General features: G+C 44.9%; 1 protein-coding gene across 3 annotated transcripts in view; it reads left to right on the forward strand.

Moving 5' to 3' along the window:
• Positions 1–3,222: 3,222 nt before the first annotated feature.
• LOC119971793 (endoplasmic reticulum-Golgi intermediate compartment protein 2-like) overlaps positions 3,223–27,235 on the forward strand; it is a 66,168-nt gene continuing 42,155 nt past the window's right edge. For 2 of the 3 annotated variants that reach the window (XM_038807924.1, XM_038807923.1), the window contains exons 1-8: positions 3,223–3,518; positions 16,485–16,593; positions 19,660–19,706; positions 21,730–21,800; positions 22,742–22,782; positions 22,902–23,003; positions 24,745–24,840; positions 26,837–26,892. In XM_038807924.1, the coding sequence (XP_038663852.1) occupies positions 3,410–3,518; positions 16,485–16,593; positions 19,660–19,706; positions 21,730–21,800; positions 22,742–22,782; positions 22,902–23,003; positions 24,745–24,840; positions 26,837–26,892 (631 nt within the window). In that variant the 5' untranslated portion in view covers positions 3,223–3,409. The remainder of the gene's footprint in view (positions 3,519–16,484; positions 16,594–19,659; positions 19,707–21,729; positions 21,801–22,741; positions 22,783–22,901; positions 23,004–24,744; positions 24,841–26,836; positions 26,893–27,235) is intronic. The other variant, XM_038807922.1, reaches the window with a different exon arrangement.

The raw sequence follows: 27,235 nt of genomic DNA on the forward strand, positions 1-27,235 counted from the left end.
TGTCCGTACTTCCTCGACGGAGTAGGGCAGATTGCGGGCCTTGATGAAATGGTACAGACAAGTTACTCCCGGGTGACAAAGGCTGTCGTGCAGGACCCAGAGTCGGTCTACTTGTGCTCTGGCACATGTACCTCGGGATAGGGCGTCTGGGGGCTCATTGAGTTTGCCGGAGCGATACAAAATCTCGTATTTATAGGTAGAGAGCTCGATCCTTCACCGCAAGATTTTATCGTTTTTGATCTTGCCCCGCTGCGTGTTATTGAACATGAAGGCTACCGACCGTTGGTCAGTGAGGAGAGTGAATCTCCTGCCGGCCAGGTAATGCCTCCAATGCCGCACAGCTTCAACGATAGCTTGGGCCCCTTTTTCAACAGATGAGTTCCGAATTTCTGAGGCATGAAGGGTGCGTGAAAAGAATGCCACGGGTCTGCCTGCCTGGTTCTCTATCACTTCCTCAGAGTTCCGTTCGGCGTCACTAACGGGGTCTCGGTCTTCCAAAGGGAGATGGACTGAATGGTTGACCGGTACGGTTTGCAGGCCACCTTTCCGTACCTAGGCAACGTCACCATCTGCGGCCATGACCAGCAGGACCACGATGCCAAGCTCTCTACTTGAAAGGACAGTGTCTCATCTACTGCGTGCATCCCGGCCTTGGCTATATCGACTCTGATACGGGCGAAGGCCTGTTGCGCCTCGACCTTCAGGGGAAAGTGGGTGGATTGAATGGGTGGGCAGGCCTTGTCCGCATAGTTTGGTACCCACTGGGCGTAGTACGAGAAGAACCGCAGGCAGCGTTTGAGGGCCTTAGGGCAGTGAGGGAGGGGAAGCTCCACGAGGGTACGCATGCGGTCGGGATCGGGCCTCAGAACTCCATTCTGGACCACATAGCCGAGGATGGCTAAGCGGTTCGTGCTAAACACTCACTTCTCCTTATTGTAGGTGAGGTTTAGGATAGTGGCGGTGTGGAGAAATTTGGCGAGGTTGGCATCGTGGTCCTGCTGGTCATGGCCGCAGATGGTGACGTTGTCTAGGTACGGAAAGGTGGCCTGCAAACCGTACCGGTCAACCATTCAGTCCATCTCCCTTTGGAAGACCGAGACCCCGTTAGTGACGCCAAACGGAACTCTGAGGAAGTGGTAGAGATGACCGTCCGTCTCGAAACCGGTGTATGGATGGTCCGATTTACGAATGGGGAGCTGGTGGTAGGCGGATTTGAGGTCTACCTTTGAGAAGACCCAGTACTGTGCAATCTGATTGACCATATCAGATATGCGTGGGAGGGGGTACGCGTTGAGCTGTGTGTACCGATTGATAGTCTGGCTGTAGTCCATGACCATTCTGTGCTTCTCCCCAGTTTTAACGACTACTACTTGGCCTCTCCAGGGGCTGTTGTTGGCCTCGATAATGCCCTCCCGAAGCAGCCGCTGGACCTCGGACCTGATGAAGATCCTGTCCTGGGTGCTGTACCGTCTGCTCCTGGTGGCGATGGGTTTGCAATCCGGGGTTAGATTTGCGAAGAGGGAAGGCGGATTGACCTTTAGGGTCGTGAGGCTGCACACAGTGAGGGGTGGTTGGGACCCGCCGAATTTCAGGGTTAGGCTTTGGAGGTTGCACTGGAAGTCCAGGCTGAGTAGTAGGGCAGCGCAGAGGTTAGGGAGGATATAGAGGCGGAAGCCGCTGAATTCTACGCCCTGAACCCTGAGTGTGGCCGTGCAGAACCCCCGGATCGCGACTGAATGGGATCCGGAGGCCAGGGAAATTCTTTGGTTGGTGGGGTGGACCGCGAGGGAGCAGCACCTTACCGTATCCGGGTGTATGAAGCTTTTGCCAGCTGCTGTGGGAGGCCACACATTTTAGAGCAATAAATTGATGCACAATCAATTGGACAAAGACTAGAGTTGAATACAACTGTGGCTTTATTGCTCTAAGATGTGTGGCCTCCCACAGCAGCTGGCGAAATGGCTGCTAAATGAGGACACGCATATTTGCCAGCAGGCAGGGATTACCGGCGAACCTGTAGTACAGGTCCTACCTTACATCACCTCATACAGGTGTAACAGTGGTTTACCACAGTGGGCACTAAGGTCTTGGAAACTTGCTGCAGTAACAAACACATCCAGCATAAACTGGAAGCAGAGTGAGATTGTGCAGAGGAAGAAGGAACGGCTGTGTCATTTTGTGTTCTTGGGAATCAGGAATCAGCTGCATTAACCCCTTTATGCCAACAAGCTCCTGATGCATTTCTATCAACCTGATAACTGCACCTCCGGATTTTAAAGTTTGCAGCCCCATGTTCAAACCCTTCCATGACCTCGCCCTGTAACCTCCTCCAACCTCTACAACCCTCAAAACCATGTGCATTCTCCCAGCCCTAGTCTCTTGCCCGCCCTCCAATTTCTTCACTCACCATTTGTGGCCATACCTTCAGCTGTTTCGGCTGAATCGGGGATTCTCTCCCTGAACCTCTGCCTCACTATTGCTCTCTACTTTTTAAAACCTACCCTTATTGACCAAGCTTTCAGTCACTCGCATTAGTCTTTTCTCGTGTGGCTTACTATGAAATTTGATCTGATAATTGCTCCTGTGATGCGTTGTGCAATGTTTCACTTGATTAAAGGCACTATATAAATGTAAGTCCTTGTTGTTGAGGTTGGGTCTGAGTGAGTTATTACCTTACCTGACTCCAGAGCAAAGCAGAATGAGCCAGCACATGGAACCTCAACCCATTTCTCTCCCGCAAACAAATTGGTCCTAAGCAGCTAGCTGTACCTCTAACCTTTAACTGTTCTTGTACCAAATTGCAAAACCTTAATCTGCCCAAAATTTTCACACAGTGTTTTTCACAGGTAAAGGCTCTTTATGCTAATGCTTGAAAAATACAAAGGTTACTTTGTCACGCCCTTGGCTAATGTGTAGCTATGAAACTCTGTAACTCCAGGAATGTATTACAGCCATATTCCCTTTTACAATCTCCCTAAGGCTCTCTGGTTTTTTTTTTAAATAAGAACACAGTTAATAAAAATTGATTTTTGTCTCACTTTTATTTCAATGGCAATTGGTGATACCAAAATGGGAACCATCTGTCCCCCACGCTCCCTTCATACTTCCATCCTCTCCCGCTCAATTTATTTCTTTATCTCCATTCTCAAGCTGTCACTGTATTTCATCATTCTAAATTATCTGATCCTATTCTCCCGGATGTAGAAGCGAAGTCGCCTTAAAATATAGTCTGCAGCTGTGAACCGGGCAAGGTTAGCGAGTGAAGTGAAAGTTTGTGGTTTTTCTGCTCGGCCGTGCTCATTGCTGGGAGCAGCTTCCTGAAACAAAGCAGTTACTGGGGCTCAGGGACAGGGCCAAACAGCAAGTAATTGGAAGAGTCACAGAAGACTTCAGAGGACGACTTGGGGAGATGAGGAGAAGATTCATCAGGAAGGTATCCGCCAGCATCATCAAAGAGTTGGACGCTTTCCCAAAAGTTCCTGATGCGTGCGTCCAAACCTCAATCAGCGGAGGCACAGGTGACCTGTCCCTTTTCCAAGCAGCTTTACGATTCAAAATACTTTGCATTTAAGTAGCATTTCCTACATGACAACAATGATTGCACTTTAAAAGTGCCTCATCGGCTGTAAAGGTCTCCTCGAGTAATGAAAAGCACTTAATACAAATCTTTCATTCTTTTTTCAAAAAAGGCACCACAGGCTTTTAAATGGAGAAAGTGAACAACAGTGGGAAAGAAAGTTAGGTAGACAGACAGACAAAATAGACTGATAGAACAGACAGAAAGACAGACAGAATATACAGATTAAAGGAATAAAGGATTATGGTGTTCGGGCGGGAAAGTGGAGCTGAGTCCACACAAGAGGCAGCACGGTAGCATAGTGGTTAGCACAGTTGCTTCACAGCTCCAGGGTCCCAGGTTCGATTCCCCGCTGGGTCACTGTGCGGCACCTGCACGTCCTCCCCGTATCTGTATGGGTTGCCTCCGGGTTCTCCGGTTTCCTCCCACAGTCCGAAGATGTTAGGTGGATTGGCCATGCTAAATTGCCCTTAGGTTAGGTGGGGTTACTGGGTTACAGAGATAGGGTGGAGGTGTGGCTTAAGTGGGTGCTCTTTCCAAGAGCCGGTGCAGATCGATGGGCTGAATGGCCTCCTTCTGCACTGTAAATACTATGATCTGTAATCTAAGATTAACCATGATCTCATTGAATGGCTGAGCAGGTTCGAAGGGCCAGGTGGCCTACTGCTGCTCATAGTTTTTATGAGAGAGATAGATAGATAGATAGATAGATAGATAGATAGGTAGGTAGGAGATAGATAGATAGATAGATAGATAGATAGATTGATAGATAGATAGATAGATAGATAGATAGACAGACAGACAGACAGACAGACAGACAGACAGACAGGCAGACAGACAGATAGATCTGTTATAATGAATGAAATTGTGGAGTATATCATCTGCATATCATCCTTTGACAATTGATAGTGGCACCCTCATGGGTTATAGTCCTATGCATTCAGTTGATCAGTAACTTCAGAGATAAAACATTGCCAACACAATTACATTCAATGCCTATCTCTGGGATTGGGTTTGTCAGCAAATTGTAAATGTAAAAGATTCAGTTAAACTGCGCAAATTATTGGAATTAATTCCGAGGGACAAGGTAAACTGTTGTTGTGTTATGCTGCTTCGTGTAGCATAAGCTGCTTCCTTGATGTATGCTTTGACAAAGGAAGCTCCAGACTATGAAATGAGTTCAACTTGTTTATTGAACTATTAACACAGTTCTTAAATGAGTTCGACTCTCTGCTAATCTACCTGTAGTAACTCAGTCTATCTTTATCAGCCTGCTCTAAGCCACGTGCTGGGTGTGATGCTGCTGATCAACCCCGATGTACTTTCTAGATGCCTGTCTGTGGAAAGAGGCAGAGCATGTGTGCCCTGTCCTTTTATATGGATTGTGAAGTGCCCCCTTGTGGTAATGCCACCTCTGGGCATCCTGATTACCCATTGGTTGTGCCCTGTTGTAATGACCGATTGGCTGTATGTCTGCATGTCATGACATCTCTGGTGCTCCCTCTAGTGGTCACTTAGTTGTAGTGTATTTACATTAACCCCTTGTGTATATACAGTGATGCATATCACCACATTCCCCCTTTTTCGTGTTAAATATTTTCTGTACTTGGTTAAAGAAAATTGAACAAAATAAGTAGATAAGTGATGACATGTACGAGTCATGATGACAGTGAGGATTATACAATACCAAATAATATTTATGAGTCCAAAGTTTATGAATTTATATGGTCGAGTGGCTTCTTGTTTTGTTATTGAAGTATAAATGTTGATGTTGTAATTTCCTTGTGAACACCTTCAGTGTCCCTGTGCTTAAGGAACCAAGAAGTTATCAGGAGGGTTCAAATAGTCAAATCACTTTGTTGTTTGATTTGGACTCTTTTTTTTCGATGCATGTGGTAGCGATTCTTGATGTCATCTTTCCTGTCTGACCTGGACTGGCGTCTGTGTTTACAGTATTGATGCCGTATGTCAGCTGCCTTGAAAGCTGGGCTGCTTGTTTATAGTGTAGTAAACATGAATTTGTAAGATGCGTTATCATGCCATGGTATGTCTGCACACTTGCCATTGTCTTGAGCTGTGCTGTCACAGTGTCCTGCATTTGCAGAGTTGTACCATGTTGTACCAGTCGTTGTTCCAGTGTTGTTGGTTTTGTTGAGCTTATTGTTAACGTTGGTGCCTTTGGTACGCTTTTTGTTGTTGTCTGCGTTGTTGTTTTTGTAGGTTTTGTTGTTGTGTTTGTTGCGCTCAATGACCATTGCGAGTGGAGAATTTGAGTCCTTCACAAAGTTACTTGTGTCAGTGTCCTTTGTGGCATCTGCTGTTTCATTGAGCGTTTCGGCTTTGATTCCGCCGTGCTCCCCGTCTTGAGTCATGTCCGGTTCACTTGAATCATCTTTGGCTTGTTGATGCTCCCCATCTGGAGTCTATTGGGGCAGCAGGGTAGCATGGTGGTTAGCATAAATGCTTCACAGCTCCAGGGTCCCAGGTTCAATTCCCGGCTGGGTCACTGTCTGTGTGGAGTCTGCACGTCCTCCCCCTGTGTGCGTGGGTTTCCTCCGGGTGCTCCGGTTTCCTCCCACAGTCCAAAGATGTGCGGGTTAGGTGGATTGGCCATGCTAAATTGCCCGTAGTGTCCTAATAAAAGTAAGGTTAAGGGGGGGTTGTTGGGTTACAGGTATAGGGTGGATACGTGGGTTTGAGTAGGGTGATCATGACTCGGCACAACATTGAGGGCCGAAGGGCCTGTTCTGTGCTGTACTGTTCTATGTTCTATGTTCTATTCTGGTTCACCTGAATCATTTATGGTTTCTTGATGGTCCTCTGTCGGAGTCATTTCAGGTTCACTTGAATCATCTTTGACTCCTTGTCTGGAGTCAAAATGTTCAAGATTTCATTTTCTTGTGGAGAGGCTCGAGTGGATGAGGTTTCAATTGACATGGTCACACTGCACTCACGAGTAGTTTCACTTGGATTGTCGAGTGCCTCTGTGCATACGAGCTGAGACCTGTCAGTCTCGCTGTGATGGTGCACATCTTGCATGGGAATTGTGATGCCTTCGTCACTTGCCTCACATACAGTGGGTAGACCTGCAGTATCTTCTTGTTGGTTAGATGAGCTGGGTAGACTGTCAGAGTGATCTTCTGGTGGCTCAAGTAATCTGGGTAGACTGTCATAGTCTTTCTGTTCTTCACGTGAGTGTGGTAGACTTGTATCGTCTGCTGCTGGTTGCTCAAATAAGGTGGATAGACCTTCATGGTCTTGTTCATGCATGGACAGCACTTTGGAGTTGTGAGTTGCTCTCATTGTGGAGTCTGTCAATGTGCTCGCTGTGGAGGCTTGTATCGCTCTCTTTGTGGAGTCTGGCATCGTTCCCTGTGTGGAGTCGTGTAGTGGTCTCGCTGTGGAGTCGATCTGTGCGCTCTTAACGGAGTCATGCAGTGGTCTTGCTGTGGAGCCTTTCATCGCTTTCTGTGTGGAGTCGGGGACTCTTCTTGGTGCGTGGACCACCCTCTGTGTGGAGTCATGGACTCTTTGTGGTGCGTGGATCACTTTTCGTGTGGCATCAGGCCGCTCTCTGTGGGCTTCGTTTTCTTCGTGGGTATTTGACAGGTTGCTGTCATCCAATGTATCGACGATCTGCGATGGCATCATGGTATTGGATTAATCTACCATGAGTAGAGTTGTTTTGAGCTTTTCAACCGTGGCGCTGATGCTTGTCTGATCATATCTGAATAACTCAGCCATGTCTGAGTAGTATTCTTCGATAAACCAATTATCTTCTTGTGTTTCGGTATTGTCATTGCGCTCTCTGTGTCCAAGGAAGAAATCATTGTCTGAGGAGTAGTCTTCAAGGACCAAATCATCTCTTTGGGCGGTGCGAACTGCTTGTTGCAGGGTTCTGTGGAGGTTGATTTTAACTACTGGTAGAAGCTCAGGCATTGTTCTGTCTTTCGAGGTGAAAGAATGGTGTTTTATGACTTTAAAACTCTTCTTTTTAATTTGTGGACATTTCCCCTTTAAGTGGGCGTGGTCCGGGCCTCTGACGTCATGACGCTCATGATGTAAAGTGTAGGAATGGATTGCGCATGCGCAAATCGCTTTTCATTTACTGTGCGCTCTTTTAGCAACTGCGCATGCGCGGCTTCTCGTGCATGCGCAAAACACTGTTTTGCCGGTTCGCGTCCTCCCGGGAACTGCACATGTGCAGACTAGCCGGCTAGATATGCGCAAGATGGCTGCCAATCAAAATTGCCGTTTGTTTCTGTTGCAACCCTACCTCTGCCTCGTGGTGAGTATTGGCGCCAGTTTTACCGATTTCTTTTGTGTTTATCCCGCAGTAGCTTTCAAATTTGCTACTGCGAGGCAGCATGGTAGCATTGTGGATAGCACAATTGCTTCACAGCTCCAGGGTCCCAGGTTCGATTTCGGCTTGGGTCACTGTCTGTGTGGAGTCTGCACATCCTCCCCGTGCGTGCGTGGGTTTCCGCCGGGTACTCCGGTTTCCTCCCACAGTCCAAAGATGTGCAGGTTGGGTGGATTGGCCATGATAAATTGCCCTTAGTGTCCAAAATTCTATGATCTATGATTAACCTAGGACAAAAGTTCGGCACAACATCGTGGGCCGAAGGGCCTGTTCTGTGCTGTATTTCTCTATTTCTATAATGGTGAATAGAAGAGCAATCGTCTCAGCATCGGCCACGCCAGTTAGGTCAGATGCTTCCATGTAAAGCAGTAATCATTGCTTGAAATCAAGCCTGTTGGCACTGAGATTGCCGTGGTACCTGAGTGGATTAGGAACCGGAATCTCGATCATGGTGCCTGGGTTTGGTTGCTGGTTATCACCGATCTTGCTGAGTTGAACTAAATAGATTGAACAGGTACTCCTAGTATCATGTTGTGTTATGCTGTTTCGTGTAGCATAAGCTGCTTCCTTGATGTATGCTTTGACAAAGGAAGCTCCAGACTATGAAATTAGTTCAACTTGTTTATTGAACTATTAACACAGTTCTTAAATAAGTTCGACTCCCCTGCTAATCTAACTGTAGTAACTCAGTCTATCTTTACCAGCCTGCTCTAAGCCACGTGCTGGGTGTGATGCTGCTGATCAACCCTGATGTACTTTCGATGTCTGTCTGTGGAAAGAGGCAGCACATGTGTGCCCTGTCCTTTTATATGGGTTATGAAATGCCCCTTGTGCACTGGGTATCCTGATTACCCATTGGTTGTGTCCTGCTGCCCCAATGTTGGCATCACAGGTGGCCAAGAGCGGCTTTGCGGCATTGAAGTGAGTGAGCAGCTGAGAAGTGAGTTGCCTCTTTAACTCAGTGAATGTCGCCTCCTGTGGCTGACCCCATGCCCACACCTGACCCTTCTTGAAGAGACAGTTCATGGGGGGCCAACATTGTTGCCCGGCTCGAATTGAACTTGCCGTAGTAATTGACGAGTTCCAGGAACGAATGGAGTTCCATCGCTCCCTTCAGCACGGGGTCTGTCGGACAACCGGTACCTTACCTTCAACCGAGTGACGGTCCTCCCAGTCCACATGTCAGCTCAGATAGGTCACCTCGTGGGCACGAAGAATGCATTTCTCCCTACGGAGATGAAAGCTGGAAGTGATGAAGTACCTTGTCCAGGTTATTTAGGTGGTCCTGGTCAGAGGTTCCAGTGATTAATATCACCAGACAAAACGCTACGCTCGATAGGCACAGCAACATGTTTTCCATCGCATGCTGGAGGCCGACGACACTCCAAAAGGCAACCTGGTGTTTTCATACAGCCCCTGATAAGTGTTTGCCATCACTTACTTTCGAGACTTCGGGTCCAGCACCAACTGGGGTACTCATGGCTCATGTCAAGCTTGGTGAACAAGTGACCTCCGCTCAGCTTGGCATAAAGGTCCTCGATCCATGGCATGAGATGACGGTCCAGCTTGGAGGCCTTGTTCATGGTCATCGTATAGTTGCCACAAAGGCGTACAGCGCCTTCGGGTTTTATGATGGGGATGACTGGTGCTGCGCAATCCAAGAATGTTACTGGGTGGATGATCTTTGAGCCTTCGAGGGGATGGAGCTCTGCTTCCACTTTTGGTAGCAGTGCATAAGGAACCAGGCGAGCATGGGGTACTATGCCAATACCGCGTGGAGGCCGCCCGGGTTCATCCGGAACACCTGCTGCCAGTAAAGGCGGAGGTACTGCAATCAATCGCAGCCATGCAAACTGGGACTGTTACTACATACTACGACCAGGAGTAGGCAGCGAACTGCTGCTCATAGACTACCGGGGTCATCGTGGATCTAGCTATAACCAGCGGCTTCCCAGTTCATATGACGAACCGAGTCTTGGTGTCTTGTAATGAGAAGACCAGTACTCCTCCCCGGAGTTTTGCAAAATTCCCCTACCAACAACCGAGATGGCGGCACCAGTGTCCAACTACATCAGTAATCGGTGACCATTGACACGAACCATGACCTTAATGGGGGTGACTTTGGGTGCAGAGACACAGTTCAATTGAAGACAATCATTCGTGGGTTCCTCTACAAAAAGGACGAGGGACCACGATGGGAGTGGCCAGACCTAGCCGGGCGATGGGTGAACAGACCAAACTGTGGACGTTGCTCTCTGTGACTACGCCGGCCACACGTCCCACAGCATCTGGGGTCTGCCTTGCTGGATCGGGGAGGGGTTCCACCCGGTCACCGGGGTCTTAGACCGTTGGTCCGACTCCTGGTGGATTCCTGCCCAGGGCTGAGAACCGGGGTTGCCTGGCCAAGGGGGTGCTGCTCTTTGGGGAGGGGTGCATCCTAAACTGAGAACTTCCATGCCCTGTAATTCTTGCATGCCCTGTTCTGTGCTTTACGGCAACAGGGCAACTTCTACAGCCGGCTTGAGGTCCAGCTTGGTTTCAGCAAGTAACTTCCACTGGGTTGGTATGTTGCGACAACCAAAGACCAATCTGTCTCGCAATATTTTGGAGAGGATGACGCCCCCATATTTGCAGAACTCCTTGCCTTTCTGGAGGCGTGTCAGAAATTCTGTGATGGACTCCCCAGCGGTCTGTTCAGCCATATTGAAATGGTATCACTGGATTATGACTTAGAGGGTTGAAGCGCTCACTCACACGAGCGACCGGGTCCACGAATGATTTTGAGTCCGGGGCAGCGGGTATGTCAAGTTCCTTATCACAGGAACTGTTAAAAGGATCATGGTCTGGCATTCACCCCTGACAATGGCATTGACGTGAAAATAAAATACATTCACTCAACATACTGCATCCAATCTTCAGTACCTGCATCAAACTCTTCTAGTTTCCCAAAATGTGGCATGTCTACTGCAGGTGAAATGACCTCCAGAGGCCTTCGGAGAGGTGGCCAAGTACAGCAAAAATGGTGCTGTTTGCAGCTCCACTTGATTCTCATCGCCAGTGTTGAGTTCAAGGAACTGACCAAACAGGAGCGTAAGGAAACAAAATATTTATTGACGTAGAACAAAGACACTATATACACTGAATTGGGAGGGGGGGGGGGGGGGTGATTAAAAGGGGAAACGTGTACAAACTGTATACTTTGGTGTAAACTTGTGTTATTTTGTGGAATGTGTTTGCAATAAAATATCCTTTAAACAAGAAGAGTAGCCAAGAAATACTGCGCAGCAATGCCCACATTCCAGGAAAGAATTAATAAAAACAATTTGGGGACATCCTGACATCTTGAAAGCTGCTATATCAATGCAAATACTAACTGAGCAGCAAAAACAACAAACCAGACCATTCCTGGTGTTCCTATCGCCTGCACACCTATGATGATCTGAAACAAGAAGCCAGAGCAGCAGACTCAAGGAGAGATCGCAGCCTATGCCTTCTCCTCGGTCCTGCTATCTCTCATTGTGATCCTTCTGATTATAGGGAATACTGGACTCACTTATCAGGCACAGTACATCCGGAAGGATATGCAACATGTAATAAAACAAAAACTGCAATAATAAATTACTGGCTGCCATAAATGTTTCAGGTAAACAAAGGTGACTTTATTTTAGCCATTTGTCTCACTGATATGATGTAACTCACCATCCATTTGGGTTATGTGATGTTAACAGAGACAAAAACAAAGAATTTCCTGATCTTAGCCTCTATGTCAGTCATTGTAACTTTGTGGGTAACATGCTCATCTCAGGTTTACCTCCACTGATCAACAGAAATCTTCCCCCACCAAAGGAATTCCCACTGATAAAACAGTATTTTCCCCACCTTTTTAGCAGAGTCACAGAATTGTTACAGGCCCTTCGGCCCATTGTGTCTGCACTAGCTCGCCAAATGAGCCATTCACACAGTACCATATCTTCCACTTCTCTGCAAATGTTTCCTTCAGATCAGAGTCTAATTCCCTTTTGAATGCCTCAATTGACCCTGTCTCCACCATACTCTCTGGTGGTGCATTCCAGACCTTAACCACTTGCTGTGGGGAAAAAGTTTTTTTCTCATGTTGCGCTTGCTAATCTTTTACTAATTACTTTAAATCTGTGCCCTCTCATTTTAGATCCTTCCTTATAGGAATAGCTTCTCCATATCTACTCTGTCCAGACTCCTCATGATTTTGAATACTTCCATCAAATCTCCTCTCAAGTTTTCTCTTCTCCAAGGAAAACAGTCCCAGCTTCCCAAATCCATCTTCATAACTGAAGTTCCTCATCCCTGGAACGATTCTTGTGAATTTTTCCCACACTCTCTTAAATACTGCCACATCCAGAACTGGATGCAATACTCCAGCAGGGGCAAAACTAATGACTTATACAAGTTTAATATAATCTCCTTGTACTCAATGCCTCTATTAATAAAGCCCGGGATACTGTATGCTTTATTAACTGCTCTCTCAATCTGTCCTGACTTGTACACATATAAATCAAGGTCCCTCTGCTCCTGCATCCCCTTTAGAAATGTACCTTTCATTTTATATTGTTTCTCCATTTTATTTCTAACAAAATGAATCACTTCATATTTCTCCACATTGAACTTCATCTGCCACCTGTCTGTCAATCTTCCCATTCCTACAACTTACCAATGTCCTCTTCACAATTCTACCAAGATTCGCAACAGTTGACACTGTGTCCTCAATTTCTCAAAGAAAACTTTGAGATTTCCTGTTGTGTTAGCTGCCAGTCTCTTTTCATACTCCCTCTTTGCTTCCCTTCACATTGTCTACATAATAAAGTCTTACTAAAGGAAAACAAGGGGACATGATGATAAAATAAACTGAGAGATTTAATTCACAAAGTCTGAAATTCTCGGGTTTGAATTTCAACAGGAGACCCATGCAAGCCCAAGAGACACACCGCACTCTGCAACTTAAATTGAAGTTACAGCTACCAATCACGGGACCCTCGACAGAAATTAAAGCCCTTTGATGTTGTAAACTTTTAATCACACCCCCTGTATCCAAGTTGAAACCATTGATATATACCACAAAAAGCAAGGGACCATTACTGAGCCTGCAGATCCCCAATTGAAAGAGGCTCATCAACAATTATGCTTTACTTCCTGCCTCTATACCAGTTATGGATGCAACTTGCCACTTTACCTTGAATGCAATGGGCTTTTACTTTTTTGACAAGTCTTCCATCTCGGACCTTATCAGTAGCCTTGCTAATATCCGCATTGCCTCCATCAACTGTGCTACCCTTATCGACCCTCCTTGTTACTGACTCAAAGAATTCAATTATGTGAGTCAGACATAACATTCTGTCCACATTGACATAGAGTCATGGATTATTACAGCTCAGAAAGAGGCCTTTCGGCCCATCTTGTCTGTGTCAGCCATCAAATACCTATCTATTTTCCAGCACTTGTAGCCTTGTATGCTATGGCATTTCAAGTGCTCATCAAAATGCTTCTTAAATGTTGTGAGGGTTCCTGCCTATACCGTAGTTTCAGGCAGTGAGCTCCATATTCCCACCACCCTCTAGGTGAAAAAGAATTTCCTCAAGTCCCCTCTAAATCTCCTACTCCTTACCCTAAATCAATGCCCTCCGGTTATTAAGCCCTCTACTAAAGGAAAACGTTTTTTCCTACCTGCCCTATCTATATCCCTCATAATTTTGTACACCTCGGTGAGTTTCCTCCCTCAGCTTTCTCTGCTCCAGGGAAAACAACCCCAGCCTATCCAACCTCACTTCATAGCTGAACCGCTCCAGCCCAAGCAACATCCTGCTGAATCTCCGCTGCGCCCTCTCTATTATCATCAGAGCCCCTGCAGTCTTCTCCCTTGCCACACACAGCAGCCGAGCCTGACTGTCTTTGATTAATGTGTCTTTGTAAATGAAGAATTATCCTGTCCTTCAGAATTTTTTTCAATTACTTTCAATCGTCAGAGAAAATGTTTTACGATTTCAAGCATCTCATTCAAGAATCCAATGTGAAATGATTACCTTTTCTTTTCTCCTTAAGATGGTTTCATATCTGCAACCAAGTGTGGTACCCAGAAAGAGATATCTTGAATGTGAAATCTGATGCCTCACCTATTTCCAAACAATGGAACGTAATTTAATCCTTTGTATCCCAACTGCTTATTCCAAAATCTTGAGTATATATCACACACTCCTGATGTCAAATGCCTGCAATTGTGCTTCGGACCTCTTTAGATCATGCCCTACAATGACATTAACGGTGTAGGGCTAGATCAGGAGTTCTCAACCTTTTTTAACCCATGGACCCCTTTTCCTCTTAATTTTTTTTTGTGGACCCCCATAGCCATTCCACAGAAAAAAAAGCTTCTTATATGCGTGGTAAACTAATCCTTATATTTTGTCCGATGACTAAAGTCCATCTACCTTACCGTGAGGGTTGGAAACGGATTAGCGGTATTTTCGTACGTTGCCAAACTTATTCTAATATGAAAAGTAATGAAAAAAACTTTTTACTGACTAAATTGAATTAAATTACTCTAAAAATAACCAATTCATATCAAATATACACAGTTTCTAGTGATTACTGTTATAAATCATTCATTAAACTTGTCAAGGAGAAACGATGGGTGATTTTCACCTCCGTTTGTTCTAGGTAACTTTAAATTTACGACACTGTCAAATGTAGAGTTTTTTTCTTCTACTTGATTGCCATAAAAAATTCATAGCTACATGAATATTTCTACTTTTAGTATTTTACTATGGCGTAGATTACTGTAAAAATTTAATTTTCAGTAATAACAATTGTTCTGAAGTAGAATTGCTCTATGGACCACTAAAATATCACCGTGGACCCCCAATTCGGTATTTTTTTGTGTGGACCCCCAGTAATGTTACATGGACCCTGGGGGTCCATGTGGACCCCGATTGAGAACCACTGGGCTAGATAAACTGGTGACCTCTCTCCAGAACCACAGGATTATCTGATATCCACAGGCATTGGATAACAAGAATAGCATATTTATGTAGTACCTTTATAAGGAGGTCTTGTGGTATAGTGATGGCATCTCTACCTTTGGGCGAGAAACGTCAGGTTCAAGCCCCACTTCAGGACTTGATTGCCATGGAAGGTGCATTCGTAATGTGGCCAAACAGGTTGATTATCAGCTTGTAAATCCTTGCAATACGCCTGCTGGCAGACGGTAAGAGCAGGAGAGTTTCCTCATCAGTCAAACCACACCAGGCAACGGCAAACCACCTCAGTATTCTTCCAAGCATAATCATGGACCAATCCAATGGAGTCGCTAATGCATTTTAGGTCATGGTACCTGAAGGAGAAGGAGGAGGACTACCATTAATTAATTAAGTATAAACAGGTGCATGCGGAACGATGTCGCAATGATTAGCGCTGCTGCCTCTCAGTGCCGAGAACCATGGTTCAATCCCAGCCCAGGGTCACTGTCCGTGTGGAGTTTGCCCATTCTCCCCACGTCTGCGCGGGTCTCACCCTCACAACCCAAAGATGTGCAGAGTAGGTGAATCAGCTAAATTGCCCCTTAATTTGGAAAAAAATAGTTGGCTACTCTAAATTTATTTTTTAAAGAAGGTGCTTCGCAAGAGCATTATGCAACAAAATATGACTTTGAGCCACATAAGGCGATATTAGAACAGGTAGCCAAACATTTGGCCATAGAGGTGGGCTTTAAGGTCTGTTGTAAAAAAGGAGTGAGAGGGAGAGAGGCAGGAAGGTTCCAGAACTTAGGGCCCAGGCACCTGAAGGCATGGCTGCTAATGATAAAATAATTAAAATTGGGGATGCTGAAGCACAGGATTGGAGGAGCACAGAGGGTTGTGAAGCTGGAGGAGACTATAGGTAGGGAGGGGCAAGGCCACAGAGTAATTTGAAACCAAGAGTGTGAATTTGATAATCAAGGTGTCATTTCACCAGGAGAAAATATAAGTTAACAAACACAGTGGTGATAGTTGAACAGGACTTGGCATGAGTTAAGACATGGCCAGGAAAGCCTTGGATGGTATCGAGTTTATGGAGGGCAGAATGTGGGACACTAGCCAGGAGTGCATTGGAATAGTCAAGTCTAGAGGTAACAAAGGCATGGAAGAGGGTTTCAGCAGTGGGTGAGCTGAGACAGGGGTGAGGTCAGGCAATATTCCCGAAAAGGAAATAAACTGTTTTATTGATGGCATAAATGTGTGGTCTGAAGATCATCTTCGGGTCAAATATGATACCAGGGCTGCAAGCAGCTTGGTTTAGCTTCAGATTAAACTCAGTGTCAACAAAGTATAAAAGCAATGATGTAATGACAGGGCTGTTAGCTTGTATCAGGGTTGGCATGAATATGATAAAAGAGATCAGTTTGTGGTGTTTTCAGCAGCCTTTCAATGAGATTATAAGAGAAAGTGGATATAAAAATAATCTAATCTTCACAGTATAGATGTGGTATCATTAATGTATCTGTACAACATGGTCAGTAAGAACTTGAATTCTTTTTTGCAGTTTCATTGCTCGCCTTCACATTAATTGCCATCCTAGCTATTGGGGAATTCTCTTATTTCCAAGAGAGCTGGATAAAATACAGCTATCAAGTTGACACAGATATTTCCAGGTATGATTACCTCAGTTTATAAATGCTATCTAAGGGATGTTGTTATATATTACAGACACTAATTCACTCATACCAAAATCCTCTTCTTGTTTCTCAGTCTCTTTCGATTTTTAAAAATTAATTCACAGGATATGGGCTCCGCTGACTGGGCCAGCATTTATTGTCCATCCACAATTGCCTTGCAGAAGGTGGTAGTGAGTTGCCTAAAGGAACCGCTGCAGTCCTGTGATGTAGATACACCCACAGTGCTGTTAGTAAGGGAGTTCTAAACTTTTGACCCAGGTGAAGGAACGGCCATGTAGTTCCAAGTTAGAATGATGTGTGACTTGGAGGGGAACTTGAGGTAATGGTGTCCAAATATGCCTTGTGCCCTCATTCTTCATGGTGGTAAATGTTTGAAAGAGCAAAGAACAAAGAACAAAGAAAAGTACAGCACAGGAATAGGCCCTTCAGCCCTCCAAGCCCGTGCCGACCATGCTGCCCGTCTAAACTAATATCTTCTACACTTCCTGGGTCCGTATCCCTCTATTCCCATCCTATTCATATATTTGTCAAGATGCCCCTTAAATGTTACTATCGTCCCTGCGTCCACCACCTCCTTCAGTAGCGAATTCCAGGCACCCACTACCCTCTGTGGAAAAAACTTGCCTCGTACATCTCCTCTAAACCTTGCCCCTCGCACCTTAAATCTATGCCCCCTAGTAATTGACCCCTCTACCCTGGGGAAAAGCCTCTGATTATCCACTCTGTCTATGCCCCTCATAATTTTGTAGACCTCTATCAGGTCGCCCCTCAACCTCTGTCGTTCCAGTGAGAACAAACCGAGTTTATTCAACCGCTCCTCATAGCTAATGCCCTCCATACCAGGCAACATACTGGAAAATCTCTTCTGCATCCTCTCTAAAGCCTCCACATCCTTCTGGTAAAGGTGCTGTGGAAGGAGCCTTTACAAATTGCTGTACTGTATCTTGCAGATGATACATACCATGTGCTCCAGTATCTTTCATTAAAATGCTGTTCATTTGTCTGAAAATTCTAATCCAATTTTAAGACCTTTTAAATTCATATTGTGTCAGTGGGTAATACTCTGGCTTCTAATCAGACCACCGTCATACCAGTGCCAAAGAAAACCAGGCAACGTGCCTCAACAACTACCGTCCGGTGGCCTTGGCATCGATCATAATGAAATGCTTCAAGAGGTTGGTCATGAGGCTCATCAACTCCATACTCCTAGAATGCCTAGATCCACAGCAATTTGCAAACCGCCACAACTGGTCCACAGCAGACACCATCTCCTGGCCCTACACTCATCCCTGGAGCATCTCGATAACAAGGACTCCTACGTCAGACTCATATTCATTGACTACAGCTCCACCTTCAACACCATAATCCCAGCCAAGCTCATATCAAAGCTTCAAAACCTAGGACTTGGTTCCTCACTCTGCAACTGGATCCTCGACTTTCTGATCCATAGACAACAATCAATAAGAATAAACAACAACACCTCCTCCACTATAGTCCTCAATACCGGGGCCCCGCAAGGCTGCATACTGTACTCCTACTGTATTCCCTAAACACACATGACTGTGTGCAAAATTTGGCTCCAATTCCATCTACAGGTTTGCTGATGACACGACCATCTCAACAACAATGAGTCAGAATACAGGAGGTTGATAGAGAACCTAGTGCAGTGGTGTAAAGATAACAATCTCTCCCTCAATGTCAGCAATACTATAGAGATGGTCATTGACTTCAGGAAGCAAAGTATTGTACAAACCCCTGTCTGCATCAATGGGGCCGAGATGGAGATGGTTGACAGCTTCAGATTTCTAGGCGTGCACATCACCAACAATCTGTCCTGGTCCACCCACGTCGATGCTATGACCAATTTATAGATGCACCAAGAAGCATCCTATCTGACTGCAACACAGCCTGATATGGCAACTGCTCGTCCCAAGACCGGAGGAAACTACAAAGAGTCGTGAACACCACTCAGTCCATCACGCAAACCCACCTCCCATCCATTGACTCTATCTACACCTCCTGCTGCCTTGGAAAGTGGGCAGCTTAATCAAAATCCCTCCCACCCGGCTTATTCACTCTTCAAACTTCTTCCATCGGGCAGGAGATACAAAAGTCTGAGAACACGTACTAACAGATTCAAAAACAGCTTCTTCCCTGCTGTTACCACACTCCTAAACAACCCTCTTATGGATCTTCACACATCTTCTCTACTGAGTAGTACTACAACACCAATGCCCATGGCCTAGGCATTACTGATGTCCTCAGTCTAGACACCAGCAATACACATAGCTTAGACACTACCTCTTCTGAGTAGTATTGTATGCTTCACCCGATGCCTGTGTCTATGTATTTACATTGTGTATTTATGTTTGCCCTATGTATTTTTTTCTTGTATGGAATGATCTGAATGAACTATACGCAGAACAATACTTTTCACTCTACCTCGGTGCATGTGACAATAAACAAATCCAGTCCAATCCAATCCAAGTCAGAAGTTAATTGGTTAAAGACCTAAACACCAGAATATGGCAGTGCCTTCAAAAGTAGGCATTTGTGGGGCACAAACTGCGAGTTGTGCTGGTATTGAGACTGTGCTTATTGGTGGTGTCTACAATGTGATATGCAATAAGTCTCTATTATCTAGACATTAAAACCTGTGGTGCTGACTATACTGTGGGCATTGACGGCTTCTAGCCCACGAGCAATGATGGTGTCTAGACTTTTGGCATTGGTGATACTGGGACTAGGCATTTATGATGTCTAGACTATGGGCATTGTTGGTGCCTAAGCTGTGAAAATTGGTGGTGTTAAGATATGGGCATTGTCAGTTCTGGTTCTGGGCATTGGTAGTGTCTAAACTATGGGTATTACTGGTGTCTAGACTGAGGGCTTCAGTAATGCCTAGCCTGTGGGCATTGGTGGTGTCAAGAATGCTGGCATTGGCACTTCCCATTGTCTACATAATAAAGTTAAACACCCTCAACAAAAATTAAAGGCCTCTGATGTTACAAATTTCTAAACTATTTTCTATTTGTATTTCAGTAAACTCCAAATAAATCTTGACATCACAGTGGCCACGAAATGTGAATGTAAGTATCTGGTACAGTTTATTGAACATTCTTACAGAAGGGTCAGGGTGTAGAGGAGATGGTTTGTTTAGTTAAGTTATCAAAGAAAAACTGTTCCCATTAGCTGAATGTGTTTCTTTAAATCGACGTGATTGAAACATATAAGATCCTGAAGGGTGGATTTGGAGAATATGTTTCCTCTTGTGGGAGAATCTAGAACCAGGAGGATTACTGTTTAAAAATACGGGGTCGCCTATTTAAGAGAGAGGTGAATCTCTCTCAGAGGATTGTGAGGCTATGGAACTCTCTTCCACAAAAGACATGGGGAATAGAATCATTGAATATGTTAAGGCAGAGGTAGATAGATTATTGATATGCAAGGGGGTGAAAGGTGTTGAAGATAGGTAGGAATGGGGAGTTGAGGTTACAATTAGATGAGCCATGATCTTATTGAATGGCAGAGCAGGCTTGAGTGGCCAGCCAAGTGACCTACACTCCATGTTCCGTATGTTCATATGCTTTGTAATCAGAGAATCCCTGCAGTGCAGGAGAAGGCTGTTTGGCCCATTGCATCTGCATCGCCCCTCCAAACACTCTACCTAGGTCCACTCACCTGTCCACCCTGCCCTATCCCTGTAATGTAATCTGCACATCCCTGGACACTAAGGGGTAATTTAGCATGAACAACCCACCTAACCCGCACATCTTTGAATTAAGGGAGGAAACCGGAGAATCCGGAGGAAACCCACGCAAACATGGTGAGAACGTGCAGAGTCCACCCAAGGCTGGAATCAAACCCGGGTCCCTGGCACTGTGAGGGAGCAGTGCTAACCACTGTGCTACCGTGCTGCCCAATGTTTTGTGGTTGATTAGGGGGTCATCAAATCTTTGGCTGGTTAGTAAGCAGTCCTGTGTGAGGTTGGTTAGTTAGTGATCACATGTGTGGTTGGTTAATCAATAGCGAATACATTCACGTACATGTGTCAGCTGTGACCCAGCACTCTTGTCCCTAAATAACTTGGATAAAAATTCAAGGCTACACCCAGAGGGAATGCTCTCATCTTACAGGGAAGGAACCAAGTTTCCTTCTGCTTAATCGGGTGAATGTAAAAGATCCCATGACACTATTTCAAAGAAAAGCAGAGGAGTTATCCCCAGTGCCTTGGCCAGTATTATCAACATCATAAAAACAATTATCTTGTTGTCACATTGTTATTTGTGGAATTTTGTTGTGTACAAATTAGCCGCTGTTTCCCTACATTCCAACAGTACATAGAACATACAGTGCAGAAGGAGGCCATTTGGCCCATCGAGTCTGCACTGACCCACTATGCTTCAAAAAAAAGCATAGTAGTGACTATACTTCAAAAGAATGTATTTCATTGGCTGACCCCAGCCCCACAACCATTGTGATTGACTCTTAACTGACCTCTTGAAGTGACCTAGGAAGACCCCTCCTTCGCAGGACAATTAGGAATGAACAATAAATCGTGGTCTTGACAACAATGCCCACATCTTGAGAATACTCAAAACAGAATAAAAACCACAGTTATACCTATCCAATTGAAAAGCCTTTTCCCTAGAAATGGGGAGGTTGAAGGGTGACCTAATAAAATGTTTAAAAATTATTAAGGGGTGCAAGAGAGTCAAAGTAAAGAAGGCTTATCCACTTGTGGATAAATGTGAGATATTCACTAATGAATCCAATGGAAAATTCAAGGGAAGCTTTTTTTACTCAGAAAGTGATAAGAATGTGGAACTCACTACCACAGGGAGGTAAATAGCATTGAAATATTTAAGCAGAAACTGGATAAATTATGAGGCAGAAACAAATACAAGGATATGCCTGACAGGCTGAGATGTTGTAGGGTTAGAGGAGGCCCATGTGAAACATAAACACTGGTATAGATCAGTTGGGCTGAATGACATATTTCTGTGTGGTAAATACAGTGTAATAATAGGAATTAACACAAAGGATGAAGCAAAACTGAACAAAAATGCCTGTAAGATCATTACCATTTCTGCTGTCCTTTGTTGTGCAAAGATATTGGAGCAGACATGATTGATCAAACGGAATCCAGGGTTGGTGAGTCCGGAGACCTTCAGTATGAACCAGTAAGCCTTAATCGACTTTAATTTTACTCTTGATATTGATGCCTGTTTGTGAGCTAACCCAGAACTTTTTTAAGAGAGTAGATGCAGCACCACAGCTCCTGTGGTTTTAAGCATCTTTCAAGCTTTTATGAGAAAGCAATCCTAAAGGTTTGTTGCCATAGTGGCTTGTTGCACTGATCCACCGAGCCATTTAGCGAGTTTGCAAACATGGATCCCCATAACTGCTTCCCATCTCATTGAATTGTTAAGTGCATCTTATCCCCACAGACATGAAAACCAAAATAAAGGAAGATGCCTTGCCTTACAGAACAGTCACATTCCTTGCAACCAGTTAGCATAGAATCTAACAGAACAGAAGGATGCCATTCATGCCTGTGCCTGTTCTTTATAAGGGCCATCCAATTAGTCTCACTCGTGCCGTGTTTTCCCCCACTATAAAGTAAATCTTTCCCTTTCGTGTATTTATCCATTTGCTGTTGTCAATGCAGGATGGATGCGCAGACCTCAGGTGAGCAGACAATTGATCTTGACGGAGATGGCCTGCTCCAATAGCTGCCGATTTCTTGAGACCTGTGCGCAGGAGCATCATTACCGACTGAGACCTGCAGCCCAATTGTCCTTTTCAGATATCCACTCCATTCTCAGAGATGGATGTAGAGATTCTGAATAATGAATATTAGTAAAATTTTGCTAAAAATAGTCTGGCATTTGTCACAGATCAAAGATCCGACATTTCTCTATGCTGGAGTTCTCATTTGAAGCCAGAAGTAGAAGTGACTTGAGCTTTGTGGGCCCTGAACTGTAGAATTCCCTCCATAAATATCGCCACTTCTCTCTCTCTTCCTTTAAGTCATCTGTTAAAACCCAACTGAAGTGACCAAATCTCATTTTACCACAGAATGCAATTATGACCTCCCATTATATATTTTTTTAATATTCAGACCTACTTTGAACTCTTATCAAAGGAGAAAGCCTGGCAGAGGTGAGTTTCTAATGTGATTTTCTTACCGTTGATCATTTGACGTTCAGGTGACTCTTCGCATTGGAATAGAAACTTATTTCCTTCGTAAAACTAAACGGAAAATTCACATTTACCTGCAGAATGATGCAAAATATTCACCAACAGCTGAACAAGGAGCATAATCTGTTGGAATCCCTCATAAAGTCATCGTTTAATGGAACTGCAGCAACAAAGAGTCCAAGGTAGTGATTTCACTTAGGGTATATCTGTTCAAAGTGGTAGTCTCACTTTTGCATTAATGCCAGGAGATCATGAGTTCAAGTCCCACTCCAGGGTTGAGCACACAATCAAGGCTGATACTCCCGTGCAGTACTGAGGGAATGCTTCCCTGCTGGATGTGTTTTCTTTAAGCCCGTTTTCCCTTACGGATGGATGTCTCTATTAATGATGGAGCCCACAAACCTTAATATACTACATACTATGCTTAATATCGAGTAATATACTTTCTCCATCACCATTACATTTACTGTGTTTAATTATTGTTGAATCCATTAAAGTAGCACGCTTGAACCAGCAGGTGGAAAAGGTTTATTTGATATACAATGGTCTGGAGTCTCCGATTCTGAGGCTATGTCCCCAGGCTGGCTTGGGAACGGTGGCGATTTACAACCGAACTGTTGGTGTAAAACAGTCACCGATCCTCCATTTGGCTGGGGGATAGCTGCTGAGCAGCGTAGAGCACCTGGCTCTAGCTGTTGATATGACCCAGAGAATTGCCGGGTCCATGGCCGTGCATGTACACGGCGGCCTGCAGTGGCCACGCTGTGCAGCAGGACGCCGACTGCTCGCGGACCCGGCCTACAAAATAGTGCCCCCCCCCATTGGCCGGTTCATGTGCCCCAGACCACCCCCCTTACAGTGCCTCCAGGCCCTGACAAAGTCTACCCTTGCCGTAGATCAGCCCTCCCCCGACTGTGGCAGCGCTGAACTAAGTCCACAGCCGCCACGCCGCGTTCCCAACGGATGATAGCGCTCCCTAGCAACGCCATCGGAAACTCAGCCGGTCGGGGGTGAAACATCAGGGTGTGGGCCTCAGGCAACGTCCTGAGGCCGTCGGTACAACGCATGGCGTACTCCTAGAGTACGATGCTTTGAAAGGGGTGGAGCATTGCAGAAGCGGCACCGCCCCCAATTTGGCCGGAAACAGATATTCTCCAGCCGATCGCCGAACGCGATTTCGGCATCGGCGACCGGAGAATCCCGGCCAATAAGTGTCCCACTCCCCAAAGGGTCTCCCTCTCCAACCTGCACCCAGACGGGGTTTATACACAAGTTAGGGTTTCCCTAGATAAGGGGAAGCACCACTTTCCTTACCGCCAAAGTTCATATTCCGTGGCGGTCACAGGGAATCGGATTGTCCTTAAACTGTGACCTCCATGGGGGGTTATAACTCTTACCAAATACAATCTTCAAATAATGTTTGGGACCTCAATGCAGAAAGACTGTAAAGCAGTAGTTCAGATCCTGACATTTGTCAGTGAAGCCCAGATCCCGTGAAAGAATTGAAGCAAAACCAGAGCCATCCCTCTACCCCCAAACACCCCCACGCCAGGCTCCAATTCTGAGGTTTCCTGGAGTTTGTTTCAAGTTGGTGCAGCAATTTGGCTTCAAGTCAACGTCAGGAGATCCAGTGTACCTAGATTTACACAGAACTGAAGCACAGAAACAGGCCATTCAGCCTAACTGGTCTGTGTCTCCTCTCATTCCGCTCAATCTCACTGCGCCTATCCTTATGTTCCTTGCTCTCTCGTGTATTTAGCTATCTTGCCTATAAATGCATTAAAGTTGTAATGAATTAGTCTGACACTTCAGTGTTTAAATTGCACCTGAAGTGTTGGAGTCTGTAGACTTTAAACCCTTTCAGGCATGGAAATGTTAATGTGCAAATGACCTGTGAAAGTGGATTTGTCATTTTTCTTTCAGAGTTGTTGACTCCACATATCCTCTGAACGCCTGCAGGATTCATGGTTCAATGAAACTCAACAAAGTAGCAGGGAATTTCCATATTCTTGCTGGGAAGTTAGTATGATCCTCCTCTTTATTTGCACAGCTTGTTGTGGTGGTGCTGGGGAGGTGGGGGGGGGGGGGGTAGCACATGATTGTCAGAATGTGCAAACCAGCCTCAGGATCCCATGAAGTAAAGCAGTCATTAATCGCCTGGAAATCTGCCTCAGGATCCCATGAAGTAAAGCAGCCATTAATCAATTAGTCACTGATACAGGCGTTCCTTACTCAGACTGTATTATATGAAGAGAATTACAGAGAATTTACAGCACAGAACAGGACATTTGGTCCAACTGGTCGATGCTAGTGTTTATGCTCTATACAATTTTCCCCCGCCCCTCACTACTTCATCTCAACCTATCCACATATCCTTCTATTCCTTTCTCCCTCATGTGTACATCTAGCTTCCCTTTAAATACATCTATGCCTTTTGCCTCAAATACTCCTTATAGCAGTGAGTTCCACATTCACATCACTCTCTGGAAAAATAAATTTATCCTGAATTCCCTACTGGATTGATTAGTAACTATCCTATATTGACGGCCCCTAGCTCTGGTCTTCCCCACAAGTGGACATATCTTCTCCATGGCCACACTATCAAACTCATTCAGAATTTTAAAGAGCTCGCTCAGGTCTCCCCTCAGCCTTCACTATTTTGGAGAAAAGGGACCCAGTCTGCTCAATCTTTCCTAATCTCTCATTTCTGGTGTCATCCTTGGGAAATGTTTTTGCAGTTTTTAAAGATGCTTCAAAATAGGGAAGCTTAGGCCATCTCACCATGAGTGTCCATCCTGCATGCATCCTTGTACAGGATGTTACCAGTTGACATTTGTAATTCAGGTTCAGTTTGTGGAGTACCTTGCATCCTCCCAACATGTCTGCAGTGTGACATATATACACCCATAATATAGGAGGAAAACCCATCAGAGTCCTCAGTGTTCATCCTGCTCAATACAATCATGGTCACAGAAGGAGGCTATTCAAGACGATTCCAGTTTTCCATACAGCAATCCACACAGTCCCATTCCCCATTCCACCCCCATAGTTTAATTTCTTCAAGTGCCCATCCAATTTCTTTTTGAAATCATTGATCAGCACCTCTTTGACCCCTCGTGTGGGCATGAATTCCAGATCATTATCACACGCTGCTTAAAAACGCTCTTCCTCGATTACCCCTGTATCCCTTGTCCAAAACCCTTAAATCTGTATCCTGTAATCGTTGTCCGATCAGGGCTTTGCAGTTCTCATCATGTCCAATTGATGATACGAACTCGTGCGGCAATTTCCTGAACCTCATACAGCAATCTTCACAGCCTCATCCAACAAATTTCCCAACCCTCATGCATTGCCCAGGAATATTGTTGGAGTGTTGAGGGGGGGGAGGGAGCTGGCATCAGTAACTGAGGTGAAGAATGATCAAGGATACTCTGGTGTCGGGAGTACCTTTCTGAGTCTCCTGGTTCCAGATATAAATAGAACTTACCAGTTGTCAAAGAATGGTGAAGAGTGAAGGCCCTTCTTTCAGGTAAAAGTAAAGGACATCCACAAAATGGCCTGAATAAATTGAGAAATAACAGTGTGGTTTTCTTTATGTTGCTAAATTCAGGATGGTTGGCGTAGTGTTCACAAAGACCACAAATAGCTTTAACTTGAACAAAGCTATAAATTTATTCACACTACTTAATTTGATTCAACACTTACTCCTGTATAATACACAGTTGATAATTAATATATAATCTACTGTCATCTACTACTAATCACTACACTATTATAAACCATGATCTGCTCTCACTCACACTATCTTTCCTTCAGTCTGTACTCTAGCTAACTCCTTCACTTCTCTCCCCACAAGGCTTAGTATCAATGTTTTATATACTTGTAACTCTAGATCCCTGTAGTGGCTGATCTAGACATTTCATTAACCCTTGCAGTTCGTACATTTATGATAATGTCACACTGCGGTTTACACTCAACCCTAAATTGTGAAATGTGCATTCCTCTTGTTTTTCAGATCATATGACCTCCCATTTGGCCATGCTCATATACTTGCCACGAATGATCCTCAAGGTACCTTTATCTACACAATCTGCAACTTGTTTTAATGATATTCTGTGTTTACGTTTACCTGTTGCACCCAAGGTGCACTGAAATCCCAATATAATGTCCATACACCTTATTAAAAAAATATTGTGTTTTACTACCTAACTACTTCGTGTAAGCCATGGCACTTTCACCTCTAACTCAGAAAGTCACAGGTTTAAGCCATATAACCAGGATCCAAGTACATAATCTAGTCTAAAACACTAGTCCAGTGCTGAGAGAGTGCCACACTGTCAAAGAGGTCATCCGATCTGTATGTAAAAATCCTCTTGGCAATATACAGAGTAGGGCTGGGGAGTTCTCCTGGTGA

The sequence above is a fragment of the Scyliorhinus canicula genome, chromosome 9 (assembly GCF_902713615.1).
Source record: "Scyliorhinus canicula chromosome 9, sScyCan1.1, whole genome shotgun sequence".
In the NCBI taxonomy this organism is placed as follows: Eukaryota; Metazoa; Chordata; class Chondrichthyes; order Carcharhiniformes; family Scyliorhinidae; genus Scyliorhinus; species Scyliorhinus canicula.